Source organism: Haplochromis burtoni, unplaced genomic scaffold (assembly GCF_018398535.1).
Source record: "Haplochromis burtoni strain Fernald_Lab_line unplaced genomic scaffold, NCSU_Asbu1 Contig_33, whole genome shotgun sequence".
Taxonomy (NCBI): domain Eukaryota; kingdom Metazoa; phylum Chordata; class Actinopteri; order Cichliformes; family Cichlidae; genus Haplochromis; species Haplochromis burtoni.
In genome coordinates, this window is record NW_024582394.1 from 387,160 (window position 1) to 408,895 (window position 21,736).

General features: G+C 39.0%; 1 protein-coding gene across 3 annotated transcripts in view; it reads left to right on the top strand.

The window, feature by feature from the left end:
• Positions 1-21,736, top strand: part of fstl5 (follistatin-like 5) — a 196,811-nt gene that overhangs the window by 114,917 nt on the left and 60,158 nt on the right. Inside the window, exons 7-8 of one of the 3 annotated variants that reach the window (XM_005919390.2) lie at positions 14,146-14,312; positions 18,770-18,784. In XM_005919390.2, coding sequence (XP_005919452.1) covers positions 14,146-14,312; positions 18,770-18,784 — 182 coding nt within the window. The remainder of the gene's footprint in view (positions 1-14,145; positions 14,313-18,769; positions 18,785-21,736) is intronic. The other 2 variants (XM_014332737.2, XM_005919391.2) reach the window with 2 other exon arrangements.

Sequence of the window (21,736 nt, forward strand, 5' to 3'; positions counted from 1 at the left end):
GTGCTCGTTACCACAATAATAACGTAGTTACTGTAACGCGTTACTTAATAACGCGTTAGTCCCAACACTGTTAATCACAAACATTTGATGCAAACCCATCGTTTTGTTCTGTAAGCAGGCCTGAAACATGACAAAAACCGCTCAATTCAGAAAAGAGCTTCAAGTGCTACTCCTAGTTGGTGTTTATGGAGTAAAGGTTTAAAACCATAGGCAGTATAAAAGATAGATGTAGCAAACGTGACATCAGACATTGGTATTTTGATCTTTTGGAGCTGGATCTGACAAGTGAAGGATGGATCTGGCTATGGAACCTTACACTTATTGGGTAATGACTTGTTAATATCAAGTGGTTGGTAAATGAGGACATCCTCCTTTCTCATTTTTTACACAGAGTTCACAGAGCAAGGGAGCCAAGGATCATTTTCACGTTGATCTTTATACAACTGGTCTTTTTGCGAGTCTTTTAAGTCACTTCCATTTGCGCTTTACTTTTCAAACCTGAAAAACCTACATCCATCTTTTGTGCAATGTAAAACCAAGTAACATGTGATCTACTACAGCAGATTTTTTTCTTTAAGCTTAAATGTGACTTTGTTAGTTTGCTAAGTAATTTCAAGGTGATGTTGCGTGGCCTTCTAGCTTTCAGTCAGCGTCAGTAAAACTGGGGAGATCAACATATAAGTATAAATAAGTGTATATTTAAATAAAATTCATCTCAAACTGAACAAGTAAGATATTTAAACAACCTCACAGAAAAACAGAATCTCTCTTTTCACACCAGAGAGAAAAATGTGTAAAACCAGACTGGTTGGCAAGTGATTGCTGGAGTTAGGTTTGGTTGCTAACTTGCCAGTTACACCGGTGTAACTGGAGAGTTAGCTCTGAAAAGCTCCTTGCAATTGCTTTGATTGGTAGAAGATTGTCATGGTGACAGTAGTCACCCTTTTTCACCATTTAATAAAATCCAGATTTGAGGTAAAAAAAAAAAAAAAAAAAGTCTTGTTGACTTTTGAAAAACAAAACGTGGGACATGTCCATTATACTGTGTCTTGAGACGAGGGGGATACCTGTTCATTCAACTGGGAAGACAACCCAGACTCCCCAAAATATATATTTCAGGTAGATCACCAGGCTGCATACTGTATTTTGCCCTGATGCTCACAATCATGCAACATAAACGCTAATTGGAAAAGCATTATTTTTTATAGTATATTGAACTTACTAAAAACACAAATCAATCAGTTTTACTGAGCATGGCTAATCTATTTTATTACTGCTGATAGTGTTCTGTCTGTGCACAGGTAGAAAGCAGCTATATAATGAAACATACTTAATTCTTTTCTTCTTCTTTTTTTTTTAATCTGAGTGGGCTGGTGCGCAGCTGCTGATAATGCTGCAATAACAGGCATCTCCAGTATAAATCTGAGTCAGAGCACTGAACATTTATTTCAGTGACTTGTAGGTTGTAGCCTGATAGAGCCTGGTCACAGAGCTTGGGGTAAAACTACACTGTAAAGTTATAGTTTCTCACTTCATTGCCAACATAATATCTGAGTGGCAGCTATAAAAATCTATGCAAATACCTTAAGCGCTATCGTAAACTGAGCACGATCATAAAGTAAATCCGTTGGCTCAGTGTATCCAGAACTATGGTGTGGCTTGGAAATGAACAGCAGTAAAGGCAGAATGACTCTCCATGAAAACGACACCTGTCTGACTGCTGCGCTAATAAGGACCCTTTGCACACCTTTATGGAATATTCAAAGTATTGCAACATTGTTTGTCAGGACAGAAGATAAGATTCTAATGTCCATGCATTATTCATTCCTGCTTTGCATACACTGGAAGGGGGTTGAGAATCAATTTGCTTCAGCTAGCAGTAAGGAAACTGTCTGGCAGAAGTGATGTCTTTTAATTAGATGATGTTACAGATATGAATGATGTCTGCCATGCTGCTGATAGTGAGTACCATGTCATCGTTGAATAATTTGGTGAATGATGGCTCAGTGCATCATGGGTAAACAGATAAGGTGTCATCTATCACAAAGTGTCATTAACTTTTGGCGCACGAGTGACAGAATACATTGCACAGACACTGAAGCACCCGCATCATGCTCATTACCAGGCACCTTGATTTTATTTTGGGGTCTCATAGAAAAGTTTTACATGCTTAAACTATGTTAGTTATCTTTTACATACTGTACCACCTCTTTATCTGCAGCACTCAGTTTTAGAGTCTGTTTCTTTAATATCTGTCTTCCAAAAAGCCCAGTCTGCTCTGATTCAATTTGGCATTACAAAAAAACTCAACTTTTTGATTGTTTTAAAATGCTGCAACTGCAGCAAATAGTTTCATTCACATAGTGATGGAGACAGAAAAAGACCTGAACTACAAATGAGCTGTTTTAGTCCAGCAGCAATGTTTCCTTTGAGAGAAGAAGACTGTTTAGCATTGGCAGTGCTCTTTTACATGCGCAAAATGATATATACAGTAACATCTGTCATATTAGAGTAGAGCAAAGTATATGAGGAATCTTATAGCAATACAACATGAAAATAAACTCAACTATGGTAAATATACATGTCTCACTAAATACGAATGTCAAGTCAAAGTCATCTTTATTGTCAAAAACCATATGTACAGACCATACACAGGAATGTGTTGTAACAAAATCTATAATACAGTACATACAGTATGTCTGTGAAGGTTCTCAGTCATCTAGGTCATCGTAGTACATACAGTAGTTATACCTGCACTATGGCGTTTGTTGTAAAGTGCAAATTTTATGCCATGTGTAGCAGCACTTGAATTATTTTATTTTTAAAAGAAGACGCTGCTGCCTGCACATGTGGCAAATGTATCACGCTTGCTACTATATATGTAGTTAGTAGGATCCTTTCTGCTTTAATGCTAAGTCTGATACTTTCCTCTGTGGAATAGCAGAAGATAAATATTCCCCGTATTGTGGAAATCCATCTCTTTCTTTGCTTTACTCAAATTAACAACTACCAGAAAGAAAAAACCTCAGTAAGCAACTGAGGACAGCAGAAGGTGCTACGCCAATTCAAAAGGCACATAGAAAAAAATAGTACTTTAGACTTTTTACACTCTTTTGCGCACTTGCAAATAAACTTTTGTTGTATTTAAATTCAGGAACCAAATCCACAAGCTGAAAGAATGGACAGTGTCTAAAGGGTGGTTTAAGATTAGCCAAGTCGGGTGCTTTTAGATTGAGGGCTTTTGAAAGCTGATGCGTGCAATTCACACAGAGACTGAATCCTTGTGTTAGTGAGCTTTTTAAGCTCTTTGAAGTTGGCTGTACAATCACAATGTGCTTTGCCTGTGCACCGCACACTTTAAATGTTATTAGTTTGGGAACACCTACTGAATGCAATCTTGAGGCATACTGCTTGGCAGACAACAGTGAAAATGAATTTGAAAGTATTTGGAAAGATCTCTCTGGATGAATGCAGCCTGAGGCAAACTTTAGTTTGAAAATCTATCTCTAACAAACCCCCCCTCTCAGGTCCATAGACATTATACAGATTTGAGCCCCTTTCTTACATTTCAACTGTAAACTGTATTTGCCCTACTTTAGGTTATATCCTGTTAGCATGATAGAAATAGGTGGTTTATTTAAAGAAGGTGGGATGCAGTATGTAGTTAATAGAATATACAATATTTGACTGATTCATAGTAATGACATACTCCAGTCTCCTTGGTTATCAACATATTGATCTGAACCATGACACCTGCTGACAGAACACATATCCAATATAACCACCTCTTTGATTTCTGCTGAGACTAAAAAGCCTTGTAGTGCCCGCTGGCCTCCTGAGGGATTGGTGGGAAGCTAAGATGGACTGTAACGTGAGCTATCATATATTACTCTTGTGATCCTCACACAGAAAGAATTTCTACTGTCTGCATCAAAACACATGATGTGTATTCATGTAGGGGTTATCCACCATATCCATCTACCTACAGCATGATTTTTCCTGGTTCAAAATGAGCCTTGGGCAGCTGACTGCATTTTAGCACGATTGATCAGTATGTAGTTAAGGCAATAAATTTGCGTTACTTTAACAAAAGCCTATTTCTGTCCACTTGATAAACAAAAGCGTTTTATATTATAAAAAAAAGAATCCAAGCCTGGTTACTGTGCTTTGGGGGATGGTCAAAATTAACAATACATTTTTCGAGTGCAAGAATAATCCAGACACATGTTAACACACCTGAAGTAAGCTATGAGTGCATTTTGTTATATTAGTGCAATATCCAGTTGTGTTCTAAGATAATGCTGTGGTACTATATGGTGGGGCGTGGCCTGCAGTGCCGTGCAGGGAAGGCGTACGCACCTGCACGGCATCTGCAATCATGCCTCGCCGACTTAAGTATTGCACCGGGTCCTGTTATAGTGGTTGTTGTTATGTTGAGCTGGCAGTGGGAGAGCTGCAGCTCAGTGTGTGGATGTACAGCAACTGTTTTTGAAATAAAGTGTGCTGCAAAGCATAAATATGTCACCGGGTCTGCCGTGGTCATTCACATACTGTAATATTTTGCGAGCCGTAGACATTATAAAAGATGTAATTACATAATGTTATATATTTTTTTCTGAAATCTAATTTTCAATTCAGTTAAATTTTATCGACATAGCATCACATTACAACAAATCAAAAGGTACTTTATATTGTAAGGTAGAGACCCTACAATAATAAAGAGAAACCCACAGCCCCTTTGAACAAGCACTTCATGACAGTGCGAAGGCAGCAACAGGTTACAGGTGAAGGGAGGAAGACAGGACAAAAGGCACACTCTGGGTTTCCTCTACACATTTTAGAGAACAGCCAGAGATTAATGATAACTAACGGTCAAATGCAGAGTGCTTTGTAAGCACATAGTGAGTGAAGAAGGTGAGTGAACAAGAAACACAGTGCATCATGGGAAGCACCTGGCTGCCTAGGTCTATTCCAGCATACCTAAGGCAGGATTTAGGGTCACCTGATCCAGCCCTAGCTATATGATTTATCAAAGAGTTAAGTTTTAAACCTAATCCTGAAAGTATAGAGTGTGTCTATCTCCTGAATCCAAACTGAAAGCGGTTTCCACAGAAGAGGGACCTGAAAGCTAAAAGCTCTGCCTCCCTTTCGACTTTAAAAGGAACCACAAGTAGGTGAAAGGGACATTCTCTATGTCTGTCATATAGTATCAATAGGTCTAGATAAGATGGGGCCTGATTATTCAAAGCTTTGTGCGGGAGGAGAAGGATTTATTTATCTGCTTGAAACATCGAGATGAGTGTTTCTTTCATTAGTAGATTTTTAAGGCAGAAAATTAGTGACTTAAAAATATATCAGCTCATATTTTTGTTATTTTAGACACATAAAACATAAATAGCCTTCCGTAATATCTGTTATGTGTAGTTATTTTTGAATCCTTAATAAGATGAGTGTCATTTAAAAAATAATCTTGTTTTTTTTTAATTGAGTCATGTAATACTCCTTACCCAACTCTTTACCCAACTAAGCTGGTTGTTGTGTTGGTGGCATTCCAAAAGCTTGTTACCTAAAGGGGAATTGCAGAGTGGACTTCTTGGTTTAAAAAAAATAGTTGTGACAAGGACAAGTGTTTCAGTGAAGCCACTCACTTAATTGTTATAACGAAACATTGCTTGTGTAGTACCTTTATTTTTTTAAAAAAATATAAATCAATTAAAGTTAACCTAAGTTTGAGAAAATACTAGATTCACTTGAGAAACCATTTCCAATTAGCTGCTAGAGTGAATGCTCAAACTTATTAGCCTTTTTAAAATTGATTTGGAGGAGCATAACAATTCTGGCTGTACAGTTGTGATTTTCTTTTGGTTTTTATTAATTATCTTTTCTTGTTTCTTTTTTATTATAATTGTTTTTATTCACATTCTTTTTCTTTTTAACCTAGTCCACCTCTAATCATGTGTTATCCCACACGTGGTGTAATACAGACTTTGCCAGGCTTGAAAATTAGTTGACTTACACCCTTTACTTCTCTGAAGATTATAATTAGACATCCAAACCATCAGCCAGGCCTCTTCTAGGAAAAGCTGCTTCCATTAAGTCAAGTTTGCTGTTAGTCAGCACCCATGGTAGAGTGAGAGTTAATGGATAGTCTGACTGTTGCTTGTCAAAACCCCTGTTGAGTATTTCATTCAAGTGCTAAAATGGTTTCATAACTTGTGGCTCATTTTCAAACATGTTTCTGCTATATCTCCAGAATTTATTAAAAGAAGAAGTTGATGTACTTTTTAAATTTGAAGTAATCCTCGAGTAAAATACTTTTTAGTCCATTAGTGTGGTATAATTTGTCTATGTATGCGCTCCCATTGACATGACTCATCACCCTGCAAACCAACACTGTTGGGGGACAAGCGAGACCAGCCCCCCCTGCCACCCCAATACATTACCAATTTCAGTATGAGCTTTGCAGTTTCACTATGCTGATTCAGTGGGCATAAGGTACTCAGTAAGTTTACTTGTGAAACATGTTTCTCCATGGCAGCTAGTCCTGTGCACAACGAGGTTGGAAACAGTGGGGTTTCAATGAATTAACTCTTCACTACTGTTCATGTGCCACTGATGGGTCAGGTTTAAATTCCCAGTGAGGAGAAATTTCTTATAATAAGTTCTACAGCTCTCTGAGTGAGAAAGGTTCAACTTGCTTTTCTGGCTGTCAGGAATGTTTCAGCATAAACGGGTTGCTGCATTCATTTGCTTCTCTCAGCATTTAACATCTCCTGTCATCGATTTGAAGGTGTAGGCCTGGCTGTAATGTTGCTGAAAAACTAGCAGAAACCAAGACAGTTGGGTGGAAGTGTATACTGCCCCTTTAACACACAAACTGGTGCCTGATGTTTGTCAGTAAAGTGCATCAACACATACTGGAGTCAGCAGCATTAGTGGCCTAGTGGCTTTTATATTTAAAAAATAAGAAGTCATTGAAATATAGCCTCTCTTATGCTGTAGCTTAAGTGCCGTGTGATTTACTTATAGCAGGAAGATGGAGGATTTTTTTCATTACTTGTTTTCCACAAGGTAGCTGTGATAAAAATTAGTCCAATTAGACATCCTCTTAAGCTCTGTAGCATACTAATGCAGGTCGTCCCTCAGGATTTCTACCAGCAGCTTGGAAACAGACTAGAGGCTGATCAGCCAGAGGTAATGCACTCACAAAGGCCATTTGTGACTGTTTTAAAGCCATCCTGATGTTTAGAATGTTCGTGGGAGGAGGGTTGAAGGTGATAAAAATAATCTTCTCACCTTTTACCTAATACCTGTAATTTTTTTTTGCATATTTAAGATGGTTTTAGCAAGCTGCAAAAGCACAGTTATTTATCCTCCTTCACAAGATGGTGAAAGGTGACACGAGATGCTGAGACGCCGCCCCTATAGCTGTGCATTATATAATCATCTCTTACAAGCACAGATTCATCATAAAAGGCAGCTCGTTGTTCTTTGACCTGAAGTTGAGCTGCAGTGTTTTCCATGTAAACAAACCCAAATTTATTATTTATTTTGCAGAATTCACCTGTGCAAACGTTAAGTACAGCTGCCTCTGACAATATCGATTACAGTTATCAACGTCTAAGCTCAAAAGATCTGCTCAGAAGATCTTAATTACAAGTACGTGATGATGAGTTAACAAGTCCCATGTCTGCATCTGTTTATATTTTCCTGTCTGCTTATTCATTCTTTGAAAAATTATTAAATAATTTGCCTATTTTGCATAAAGAATTAAGGACAAAACACAATGAAAAGCAATTTTGGAAAAAGCAAGGCATCGCATAAGACACAGTAATGAAAAGCAGCTCTGGTGGAATAAGAAGACACTGCTACTGTGTACACATACTTATTAATATAAAGAATATACTGAAATAAGAGAGCCATTATTACTTCACATCCATCCATCCATCCATCCATTCTCTTCCATCCACTTATCCAATTCAGGGTCGCAGTCTCTATCCCAGCTGTTTTAACGTACTCCCTGGACAGGTCGCCAATCTATCTATGGCGGTTTGGTGAGAGAACTGTAAAAAAATACTTCATAGTGTCATAATATAAATATTCTGTGTAAACTCAGCCTTTTTTGAGCTTACGTAAGATTGTTTTGGAATAATTGGTTTTTATAACATGCAGTCAACTTCTTGTAGGTAATCTTGTAAGCTGTAATTTTCTTCCGACTACATCTTTTTCTCCCCTGAACAACAATTATGGTTATGTTAAACCTTTCATTTGTACTCTCTCACCAAGTTTTCCCAGTGATGTCAAAAACTGCTTTTTGGTCTTCACAGCTAGGTTGTTTCTGCATTACCAAGTAAGGAATGAAGGAAAGGCGCAATGTTTCCCTGTCAGCAATGTGGGTTTCTCTTAATAAATGCATAAAAAGTCACCTGATTAGTGTTTTGTTTCTTATTATACAGGGAACGATTTCTTTTCTTTAAGTAGCGCAATAAGCCACAGCAGTTCAACATGAAAAGCAAAACTACGAATCTTCTTTGGGAAAACAAAGGACATGGGAATGTTTCACCAGTCAAACTATTTTCTGTTTCTGCCAAACATCCAAGTCCACAGAGTCATTCATGCGCTATATCAAAAACACAGAAGCAGAGACTCGATTCTTCTTGCTTTGGGAGAAAGTTTGCACAAATCAAGTCAACCATCCAAGATCAGAGAGCATTCAGATGAATGTGTATTCTGTTTTTTGGGGGGGTGTTTTTTACCTTTGAGTCTATGCATATGATCTATGAATACTGAGCATCAGGGAAAAACACTTTTATCTCCTCTTCAAAATGTCAAACTCAAAGGCAATTGGGGCTACACAGACGTTCAGCTTTGGTAATATTGAATGTCATTAGGATTGAGCGAGGGAGTAAGTTAGAAAGGAATGAAAGACTTGGTGAAGACAGACAACTCAAGTGAGCATGTATTTGAAAAAGAGGGCGACAGAGCATGATAGAGGATGGAGTAAGAGGGTTGGCTAAGCAACCTTGGTGCAATTTGTCTTCATGCAGCTGGTCCTTTGCAGCGTCCTCTAGGCAGAGCCTATTTTCCCTGACAAGCTTGTTGCCTCCAGTGCAATAGGTGATTTACCTTGTGCCGTGCCACTGACCAACATCCCCTTCTGAGAGCAGAGGAGAGTAAATCAAAAGTCTGGACCTTACCGTTAATCACTAATTACAGGTCGAACGGTGAAGGTTGATCCTTCTCTGGGGGCTGAGTCCCTCAGGCCTCAAATCAGACCAAAAAGAGGAGCCGGTGCCACTTCCTCCACTGATAAATCTTTAACACAGGAGCTCCTGCACGCTGAAGGCTTTCAGCTGGCTCTGGCCGCCCAGACTCCCCTTTCTCTGAGGATTTTCTCATTCGGGTCGGATCCCTTCCCTTCCATCCCACCCTTGCTCCACCCAATAGCTAAAGCTTGCCTGCCTGTCTGCCTGCCCACTTTCTTCTTAAAATTCTCCCTATACCTTCACAGATTTCTATCCCCCTGGGGATCAGCAGCAAATCGAGTTTGTTGCTTGCAGCGTATTCCAAAAGCATTAAGATACAAGGGTGCTGTAATTGAATGGTTAGGGAGGACATTATTGAAGGAGATTTTTGTCAGTGTATCCACCCACCACCACCTCAGCACCATGTAGAGCACCAAGTAGCTCCTTGATCTGCTGGCTATATTGTTATCAGTGTCAGGGGAGGAGGAGGTATGTGGCCACGAGTGACTGAGGATCCATTTTCCTTAAATCTTTGCTTTCTGCATGAGGGTCATGTTATTGTGTTTTGTTTTCCTTGCTTTGTTTTTCTTCTTACTTTCCCAATTATGTTTTCTTCTGGACATTGTTAATTTTACCTGACACCTTGATTGCTTCATTTTTGGGTTGCTATGACTATAGTTAATGTAACATGAATTTGGTAAAAGTACACTCAGACTCAGCCTGAAGCATTTTCTCATGAACTTTGATTTAAACAAAGTTGCAGTAAAATAAATAACCATTTATTACAAGAAGGATAAACGTAAACCAGACTTACCAAATTGTCAATAAAAATAGAATGCAATGATCTCTTAAATTATTAATGATAGTAGTATAAAGAGTACAAATCAAATGTTTGAACTGATAAATGTCTGTTTTAAGAATATATAGTCATCTTAAATTTGCCTGCCAAGCATTTGAAAGAAATTTATGACGGAAGGTAAAAAACCAGTGGACAAATTGTGTGATTCTTAAGCAAAAACAGTGACACCCCCCCCCCCAAAAAAAAACTCTTGTGGAACATCTGAAAAGTAATAATTGGTGAACCTGGCAAAATGTCACCTTGTCTCTTAGTTACTAATAGCTTTAAAAGCAGAAGCAATTCTTCCATTTTGACAACTTCTAAGTATTTAAGGCGAGTGACACGAGCTGGAGCTGCTGCTTCAGTTTTCATTGATATAGCCTACAGTGTTCTTAAGAAAACACAATGAGGGTGCAATAGGTCAAGAGTTGCATCAGTAGCACTTATTTACAGGGTTGTGCACTATGAGTTCTGCTGTAATGTCCTCAGGCTCTTGAGAGATAGTATATGGCAAACACGACCAGTGCCACTGGGTTGTTGTGTGCCCGCAAACATCACAATGGAAACAGTTTTTTTGGCCTTCCTACACAATCTTTACTGTCTACCAACCCTGCGCCATACTTAGGGTCCTTACAACTTTGTCTTATATCCTAAAATAAAGGGGGTGACATAAATTGTTATGTTAGCAGAAGTTATATGCTACCTGTAGCAGTGGATCCACTTTGCTGAAACATGAAGAAATACTGAAGAGGTGAGCTAAAGAGAGCAGTGCATCTGTAAGCCCTGAAACAGCGTTTCCCTTGTTGACCTGAAGTTGTCCGTGTACATCAACACTGCATAAAAAACACATCTAATGAGCTGTTATAAAACTAGTTTTTGCTCCTAAATGTTTTTCCATTTCCCTTCAGTCATTATTATTTATTTCCATCCATGACAGCTCTCATATCACCCCCGCTGACAACTGTTGTCATGTCTTTATTACATTGAAGCAGTTCTTAATTAATCAAATGTGTTCCATCAAATGACTGTCATATTACGGTGTCCACAGGGGAGATGTTCCAATCGTTTATGAAGCTGGTTATTGCTTTTCATGTATCATTTTCACCATGCTTTTTCTAAATCAAAACAAGTGGCAGGTTTATTATTTATTTCCGTCTAAAAAAATACTGTCTGTGCTGGGCATCACATGACATTTTATCATTAACCAACAAAAGAGACTGACTAATGAGCAAAAATGTTTGCTTTTTAGGTTTTAGTTTGAACTTTTCTTTTCAACTTCAGTATTTGTGTTCAAGATCATTTGTTATTAAGAAGGAAACACTTTAATTTTCATCTCCTAGGGGATTGTCGTGCTGACACACATAGTAATATAACAAAATAAAAAATTATTAAGAAATCTAAAGTTTATCCTTCAAGTTTATCCTTCAAGCTTGGGTCCTCTACCAGAGGCCTGGAGCTTGAGGGTCCTGCACAGTCTGTTTTCCGATTCTTAGGACTGTGTGGTTCTGGACAGAGATCTCAGATGTTGTTCCTGGGATCTGATGGAGCAGCTCGTCCAGTTTGGGCATCACTGCCCCGAGTGCTCCCATTTCCACAGAAACTACTGTTGCCTTTATCTTCTACATCTTTTCTATCTCCTCTCTCAGCCCTTGGTATATCTCTAGGTTTGCAAGTTCCATCTTCCTGAAGTTGTTATGACAGATTTAGCTGACCATGTCAGCTGGGTATTATAGCTACATGTATCACTATGGCCTTCTGTTTGTCCACCACTACTGGTTGGTTAGCCATCACCAGTTTATTTACCTTTATCTGGAAGGCCCACCAGCTCTTAGCTTGGTCATTCACAACCACCCTATGGGGCGTATCCCTTTTTGTGCGAGGAATTTCCAGGCCATGCTCCGCACAGATGTTCCTGTATACTATGCCAGCCACTTGTTTATGGTGTTCTGGTTATATATAGACTTCGAGCATCTTGCTGTTATGTGCTGAATTGTGTCAGGGGCATCTTTGCACAGCCTTCACTTTGGGTCTTGGCTGCTGTGGTGGACCCCAGCCTCTATTGATCTTGCGTTGAGAGCTCATTCCTGTACTGGCATCATTAGGGCCTCTGTGCTGTCTTTCAGCCCAGTTTTGTCCAGCCATTGATAGGATTTTACGATATCAGCCACTTCTTCCATCTGCTGGTGGTACATGTCGTGCAGAAATCCGTCCTTCCATAATGGTTCCTTTTCTTGCTCTTATTTCTTGGGTTTTTGCTATCTGAGTTATTCTCTAAGCACATAGGTCATCTTCCTGATGTAGCTAAGGAGTCTTTGTTCTTTCATCTATCCAATGCATCTATTCAAGCACAGACTAATGCAATAGCCTAATGGTATACGGGTCACTGACTCACTCCAATGAGCTATAGTGGTAGTCAGTGTTTTTTTAATCACTTTTTCATCAGTTGAATAAGAAAAAAAATTCTAGAAGAAACTGCAGCCTTATAAATTACAGCAGAGTTTGTTCAACACTTCACTAACAGTATAATCATTTAAACTTAGTTATTCTTCACTCAGAAGAAAGGGCTCTCATTAATCCTCTAATTTTGATGTAATCCTAGCAGTGATTTGCCTGGGCTTAAACAGGGTTTCATTGGGCCAAATGTGAGATTAGAAGTCTTAACTCAAAGCTTCCCACTGAAAAGAAGTATGAGTTTTCACGCGGTCTCAGTGTGATTAGCTTGGATCTAACACGCTAGCCAAGTTCACAGTTCAAAGACACAACAAGTGGACCAAACACAGCAAATGAGTGAGAAGGTTAAAAAAAGCAATCAGCAGACACTGGTAAAAGGGCCACAGGAGTCATGCTGTAATTGAAGGTGTTCTCATCCTCATTCTCTGGGCTGTGGCAAGTGAACACTGTTGGACCTGCTCTTTCATTAGGTTTTGTATTTCATGCCCTTAGGAGCAGAACAAATTGAGTCTCTGTTTCCTTTTGCTCCATTGCTCATTACCCAAGAGAAAGATTAAAAGGCATTCTTTCACAGGCCACATTACATAATATCAGCAAAGAATGTTGGACTGTAAATTGTACTTGTTGTCTCTTCAAAATACTGGACGCACCAAGGCATTAAACAACTTCAGCCATGGTGACCTCTCGCCAAGCTACCCGATCTGACTTACTTGCAGTATTCTCTCTGTGTTGGTCTCATCATCATCAGAATGAGGCTTTAAACACTTTGGTGTACTGCAGAAATACTGAAGCGAGCAAAAAACTAACTCTGGTTGAGGTGAGGGGTTGTGTTTCTGTGGGGAACCTCTGTGAACATAGAGAATTTTTTTCTTTTCCTTTTTCTTTTTTGATTTCAATGTTACTTTCATCAGAAAGTGTGTACTCCTGGGCTTTTACAACAGCATGGAGATGTTTTAAACTCTTAGAACACTGAGCATGTTAAAAATATTCCAGCTTTAAGTTACAAAGCACCACGCTTCAGTTGAGATTTTAGTAGTCAGCCGAAGAGTAGTACTGGTGCCTCCCAAGAGTGTCAGGTTTGTTCTTTTAGCTAAAAAAAGAAATACATAGTGGTGGACACAGACTCTGCAGAGAGGCTGATAAAGCAGAACTTCCATTAAAGTATCTTCACATAAATTATGCAAAGTGTTTACAGAACGTTAAACTTAATTCCCTCTCATTACTGTGCAAAATGCAATAATTGTGCTGCCTCGGTGCATATTTAAAAAAAGAAGTGTCTCCCGCTATAGCACGGTAGCAACTAATTGAGACACGCTTGTATTGTGTGTCTTATTTTTATGCTTCGTTTTTATGCTTCAAGAAAGATGTGAGAAATCCATGAATTTTGAAACATCTCAGTGGGTAAATTGTGAGCCATTAGAAGAATGAAAAGCCCGTGAGTACTCAATGCAGAAAAAATATAGGATGACTGAGTTGAATCATATTTTTTACTGTTAGCCTTCATGTTCATAGTTTAGAGAGGCTACTTTTACTCAGAAGGTTAAATGTTTCAAAAATCATAAATTGAGCCAAAGACAGTCACTCAAACTTTTCTGTTTATCTCATCAACAGATGCGTACCTGCTCACCCTTCCAGAGGACCAGAAAGTCAGCGTGACAACAGTAACCGTGGGCCAGAGTGCTGTGTTGACTTGCGCCATCACAGGTGAACGGAGACCTCCTATATTGTGGAAGAGAAACCATCAGTATCTGAACTCCTTGAACCTGGAAGACATCAATGTAAGAGCTACCTGTCAAAACTGCCTTTAATTTATTGTTTCTAAATAGATGCAATCTAGTTAGATGTGCATAGAACTTTGAATAGTTCTAATTATTGCATTTTCACAGCAGCAAGTCTCACCAATTTGCAGTTTTTGCAGGGCTGTCACTTTTTTTTCCTTTTGGAAAAAAAATTACACAAAAAAAAATCCCTCCTATATTTTCTTCTCATCATATTTCAGCTTTATTCTTTTGGCAGTGGCTCAGATTGTCAGCGCATTTTATTTGACTGTTGGCACTGGCTTTGTATTGTAGGCCTGACAGTAATCCGGAATGTCAGTTTGTGTTCCTGGTGTCTGTGTTTAGAGACTGCTGGGAGGGGCTGGGATTTCAGACAAAGACAAAAGATGAAGGGGGATACCGAAGGGGTTCAGCCCTAGAGGAAGGACCTACTTTTACAACTTGGTGAAAGACTGCGTGTGCGTATGTGTCGGCGTTTTAATCTGTATGCACGGCCCCAGACAGCCCTCTGTGTCACTTTCATCCACATCAAAAGGAGCACGGATACTTAACGTAGCGAGATACACAGAGAGGTACAGAGGCAGCTCCTTTGCTTTACCCTTTTCCTCTCCATGTGTCTGGGCTGACCAAGATGAGTGTGATACTGCTGTGCATAATTAAGTCAACACTGTCGAAGAAGATAAAGGGAAACCCAGCGAAGCCACTAATGTAACATTAAATCTTGATGACCCTTAAAATGAGTAAGAGGCGCCCAGCTGTCGCCAGTCATCCTTGGCACCATCAACTGGCTTTAAACTAGTGTGCTGGTGCTGGATGGAGGTGATGTGCGACTATTATAGAAACCTGTGCCAACCCCATACGTAAGTCAGATTTTTTTCTCAAGAACGCTTGAGAGGATTTATGGAAGTGAAAAAAAGTGAAATGCAAGGTTTTGTAAGGTCAACCTGGACTTTGATCTTTTTCATATGTCTTTTTCAAGAACTGTTTTACTGCTTTGTTTTTTGTTTTGCAAGATTCAACAAAACCATTTTTTGTTTCATCTTCTTATTTTGCCTGAAGACACGGCAGAGTTCAGCATCTCAACGAGAGGTGGTCTTTGTCTGCTTTTCATGCACTGTCATCCGTTTCCACAGTGACCAGTATCAGATCTTGCCCAGGTGTAGTTTCAATTCAAATGCCAGCTCAGGGATGAAAGCTTCTGCTACTGAATGAGGTTCATTATGAAGAAATGCTTTCTCTGGAGTTCATCAATAGCTGGGAAAAATGACAGCATATAGACGAAGGAATAAAAATGACCCATTTTAAAACTGTTGGGCATTGCTATGATTTTACATCAGAACTTAGATGAAAAAAAATCTCTCCACCTTTTCTACTCATACATTTTTTTCCCATTATTGTGAGAGCGGGGAGGAGAACAGGCTGTGCTGGTAATCAGAGTTCTGCCTTTTGTGGTTTGCAAACGTCTTACTCTTAGAGAAAGCATCAAAATTTGATGTCCGTCCACAGAACTCAAGGTTTGAATTGCACATCATGGAGAAAGCGGAGTTGAAAGAAGGCTTCAGCTAACAGTTTGCATTTTAATTAACCCTAACCCACTTTGGTACCCCCAGGGCTTCATAGTACTTGTGGTAAATGTTGACACATAAATTATACTCGCTATGCCTCTCGCTCTATGGTACACACAGCCTGTTGGGTTGATGCCAGTGCAGCTTCATGAAGTGAAACTGAGTTGGACAACTACAGGGACTAATCTGGCACTTCATACTGAGAGAACTTGATCTAGTCTGATCCTCGGGGTATGCGATTGTCAGATTAGATTTTTTTTGTTGGTACCTAAAAACGCCCAAGTTTACAACCTCTGCTGTTGCTCAGATTACCTCTTCACTTACACTAAACAGTGTCAGCAAGGCAATCAGCATGAATGCTAACAGCCTCTTGCTTTTTAACAGAATACTGTGTGAAAGCCACGCAGCATCAAGAGGAACTACCAGTGGAACAGGCGCAGCTCATTCCAGATTTATTTTTGGCCCTCAGACATCCAGTCAATCATTGTTGTTCTTTCCAGAGAGGAGAATGGATTTTGCCTGCATTTGGCATCCACAAGCCCTTTCCCAAATTGCCTTGCAGACAATTTCTGTATAATTGCTGTCTGTTAATATTTGTGAGCATCTGATGCCAGCCTTAATTGGAGTTATATTCCTGTGAGTACACATGGGAGATTTATGCTGTGTAATCTCGCAGGCCCTCCCAATTTTAGAACGTTGTTATTTTAGATTTTTTTTCCCTCAGACTTAGTGAATTGCACATTAATCCCAGCGGGGCGCTTGTATCCTGGAGTTCAATAGAGCCTCTCTGAATTTTGACAAAGCAGCTTACTGTAATTCCGTGAAGTTGACAGTTGCTGGCTATTGCATCATCATCCAAGGCTGTCAGTATTTCAATCCTCCCTGAGTGGCCAAGCCAAAGACACAGTTGTGTACTGTGCATGTCTCTGTGCAAGAGTTTGTGCGTGTACCTTCGTATTTGCTTTTGGGGATGATGACTCTTTGGTTTTGGCAAAAGTTCAGATGATGACATTTTTGTAATTTTTCAAAAGTTTGAAAATCCATCTATTTAAAGGAGTATTTAGAAGGGATTTGTATACAGTATTTCTCAGCAGCTTTCAGAGTAGTACGTCCTACTTAAACTACTGCTTTCACAATAGAAACATATCTCATTAGGACCAAAATCTTTGATCTGAATCATAAAAAACATGCATATGTTTAAAAATAGACATGTTTTGAAGACAGACATTAAAGCTTCAATAGGAGAAGATGAAACACAGGAAACAGCACAAGCTTATCAGAATGTTTCTTATTCTCCTTTCTGATCACATGCATTGAAGTTGGTATTTATCTCATATAATTCTTAAGCAGCTGGGTTTTTTTTTAATTGAATGCAACTCCTGTGCTGTTTCTAACAGATGATTCAATCAAGTTTTGTGATAACACATTTCAGATAATACATGAAATAACTGAAACTCAGTGTCCTGTTTTAAAATAGCTACAAAAACATGTAATTTAGCAAAGCAATCATATGGTCTGGAAGCTTAGCTCATATTCTGTACTGTCTGTACTGGGTGACTTGCTGCCGTGTCAGTGTGCATTCAACAGACAGTTTGCTGAGAGAATAGCTGATATCTCCTAAAGTGATGCCACAGTTAAACACTATAAAACAAGAAACAAATTGCAAAAACTGCAAATGTTCATATTTGAGACAAGTGCATTTATCATTTTTTACTAAGCCTTGATGATGCAAGAGTTAGCACTAGGGCAGGTTAATAACTCCCGATTTCCAGAAAGTTGATCGAGTTCATTTGGATGCAACATTTTCAGTGGTACAAATGTTTCATCACTCATCCAAGTGACTTCTTCAGTCTCAGCTGATTGCAGGTTTCCCCAGGCTTATCAACAGTACAGTTGCATAACGATCAAAACTACCACCACTGCATAACGATGAGTTACGAGATCCAAGAGAAAAGGAGGACACTCGCTGCCCAAGTGAAAAGCATTGTTGATCTCATATATGTCACGAGTGTTGGAAGAGTTGAGATGCATATTTTTTAAAACTTTGTGTCTCTGTGGCTTTCAAACCCGAAATGCAATGCACAAGAAATGGTCCACCTCAAGCAAGCATCAGGTTCACAGCAGGATTACTACTTACTAGTGCCAAAAGCACTGAGGAAACCAAGTAACCACTGCTAAGTGGTTGCAATCAATCATCACTCTTTACACCTACATGCCAGTGGCCACTCTTTAAATGAAAGGATGAGGAAGGAATTCTGGTTTGAGCAGATATTTATGTAAAAAGGAATGACCATCTCAGAGTTCAAGCAGTCTGTGATTTCAGCCATTCTCCAGTTCTCTGTGAGTAATGCTCATGGCCACTGATTAATGCTCATGACAATTTGCATATCAATGATCAGGAAACCGAGCTTGTGGCTCATTGATACATAATGATGATAATTTTGATCATTATGCAGTTGTACTGTTTATAAGACCGGGGAAACCTGCAATCAGCTGAGACTGAAAAAGTCTCATGGATAAGAGATGAAATGTACCTAAATTACTGAGCACGTGCCAAGACAAATCTCCTGGTTGTGTGTATATATTCTCCCTGTCAATGTGTGGGGTTCTTCGATTTGCACCGGTTTTCTCACACAGTGCAAAGGAATGCTTGTTAGGTTAATTGGTGATTTTAAATTAGCCATTTTTCTCTGTCTGTTGCTCTGTGACTGGTGACCTCACTTCCGCCCCTTGACAGCTGGTAGTAGGCTATAGACCCCATTTGGATAAGTGGCTAAGAAAACGTTGGTACTTTATTATTTGCTTCCCTTTTTTGGTTTGGAATCCATCTCTTTCATAAATGCTTTGATTAGAAATGAACCTCTAAATCTTTGACTTCTGTTTTTCCTCCAGCAGATCCCGTCTCAGGTACGGTGTTTTTGGTTTTTGGTTTCACCAAACTGACATCATTTCACGTTTTCTGTTATTTCATCTCAAAAAAAGCTCACAAAGCTGTAAAGTGCTGACAACAAATCATGTCTGTCAGCTCAGGGATGGGACAAAAAAGTCTGAAAATATTACACATGAACTGTCATGCAAACTTTTATGGGACAGTTAAATCTAAAGAAGTAACCTTGCCAAAATAAAGGTGTTAAGCTAGTAGAAGATACTAGGATTATTAGCATAAGTAAGGTTGGAAAGCAAATTTTACATGCCTATTATACTTTCACCTTATTGCTATTTTAAAGGGTAATATATTCCAATAAATACCTGGTAGTGGTCAGCCGTGCAGATAGGTATTTTATGTCACATTTAGAAATATGTCTCTCTGACATTTACAGCTTTTCCCGCTATGACAGAGGTGACTTGAATTTTGTTTGCAATGCGTGCAACATCAAAACAAATTAACTTCAGCAGCTGTATTTCTCTCCAGGAACTGTCTTCTTAAGTTAGAGAGTGAGCTCTGTGGATTAAGTCAATCCATTTCCAACATTTTCCTTTCCTCTCAAAAGGCAATTCGAAGCAGTGAATCTGCAATGAAGCATTCATAGATAAGTCGCCTACAAACATAAAAACAATCAAAATACAAAACTTTATATAAGGAGGAGTTGAAACAAAAAAGTGTTTCTAGGAAAAGATGCACCTTTTTTAAATGTCAGTTTTGTTAGCTCAATAGATTAGTACCATTCACCTCCATTGTGCTGGGGCGCAGGAGTAATTACAACAGCTGAAATCTCATAAACATAGGCACATAAAACTGAAAATATTTGCATGGATAGAAATACACAGAGGTAAGTAATAAAATGGTTCTTTGTATAAAATTGAACTGACATTTTAATGGCGAACAGCCTATTTTTAGGTGGACATTTCTGTCTTTGTTTACACTGGAGGGTATTTTTACTCAAAATGGTGTGTTCCTCTAACAAAGTTTCACGAGGCTGAGCTAGAAACGTCTTCAAAGGCCATTGTCTGACATGCCTCATCATACCACAGGTTAGCTATTCAATGAGGTGGCTCTTCGGTGTCCTATCAGAGGTGACTGGGCAGTGACAGCTTTATTAATTATAGTTTCTTGAGGACTATGGCCTATTTGTAAATCCACCTCTGCCTGCCCTTGTCTCCTTTCCCTACGAGTAGTCCTACCCTTGCTTGTTTCATGTGCACAGAGCTGGGTGCTGGGTGCTGCTGATAGCTGAGGTTAGGGTGGTGAGGTGAGGTGGAGGAATCTTGTCGACAGCCTCCGCCGTGGCTCGTTCCACCCCTGTGAGTTTCATTTCTCCCCCCATTCATTTTTCATTTAAGAAGGTGACACAATATGCTCTGAGCCCAAGGGGCCAAAACGCACCATCGATTTCCCCTCATATTGTGGAGCTCTGATGCTTCACTCAGCCCGACCGGTTACCAAGCTTGTACGTTAGATCGGAGCACACCGGGACGAACCGATAAACACGCAGTTTGCCTGTAAACACGAGGACTGCCTGTCCTCGCTCATCTGCAGACATTTAAGGGTAAGCTGAATGTCAAGATGTAAAGCCGGCAGAGATGTGATCAAAATGTTAAAAGCTATTTAATGAGAAAAGGTACTTTTCTTCTTATGAACTCTTCTGATAGAGGGTTGTAATTAAGGCTGAGTCTTGACAATGCTGTGTTCAGGTATAATAAACCAGAAGCACTGAAGCAGAATCAAGGATATCCTTAAGAGCAAATGTTCACACTGCTAAAAGATATCTGAATGATTTTTTTTAAGCGTAGCAGCAATCAGAAGTGAACACGTTTTGGCATTTGGCCCTCATCAAGTTAGATGGCAATGGTGAAAACTCTAATGAAGGCAAAGTGCCGCAGCACGCTCATTTCTGAAAAGCCACTGTGCAACACAGTGTTATTGTAAGAACAAGCACTTATTTAAGTAGTCCCAGAAGATTTATAATGTATTCGCTTGATTTAGATGATACGCTTAAAGGAGTGTTGTTATATAATTCAATGTACGTTTATTTTTTTCTCTCAAATATAGAAGCAGATTCTAAATATTAATGTCTTCTTTTTAATAGTTACTACCTTAAAAAACTGTGTCAACAACTTGGAATTCAAGAGTGAAATTGCCAAACACAATAAATAGTTACACTAATACTAATGAATGAGTCAATAAATAGGAAATAAATAAATAATAGTCAACCATAATATCCCAGGTAACTTCCTGTGCATTAGCATTATTAGCATGTTTAGGTCAAAAGTAAACTACTAAATTTCTTTCTCCTTTAGGGTTGTAAAAACAAGAAAAACACTTTTACTTTTCTTTCAAGCAGAAGAAGTCTTTTTATTACTTTATACGAATCCAATGCAGAAAAAGAACACCTCTTTAATTAATTTTTAGGAGTAGATTATTATATTACTCCAGGGCTCAACGTAGTACCAAAATGTATTATAGTAACTTGTGAAGATGACTTTTTATTGCAGTGTGATCTTACCAAGAGGGCAGACATTCACTCTTTGCCAGCACACCATCAATGGGCTCATTAGCTTTGGGGGCTTCTTTCTGTGCTGCAGCTTGAACAATTTATTCCTCTGCCTGCTTTGCTTCCATGTTCGGCACCATTTTCTTTTCCTGTTCTCTGGCTTAATAACCACAACACAGCATGAATTAATCATGTTTCAGTTGGCTTTCATAGATTGGTTTTGGTTTTGTTTCGCTTGAAATAAACCACATGAGCATTGCTTTGTGTATTTGTGGAACATGCATGGACACAAAGTGTCAATGTTTTGCCTTTTTCAAGGTCAGTTACATTTCAAATGAGTATCTTTTGTTATTTTTAATATTTCATTGTTTTTGTTTGTGAAACACTGTAATTTTTGTGGGTTTGAATCCACTCTGTGTGGAAATTG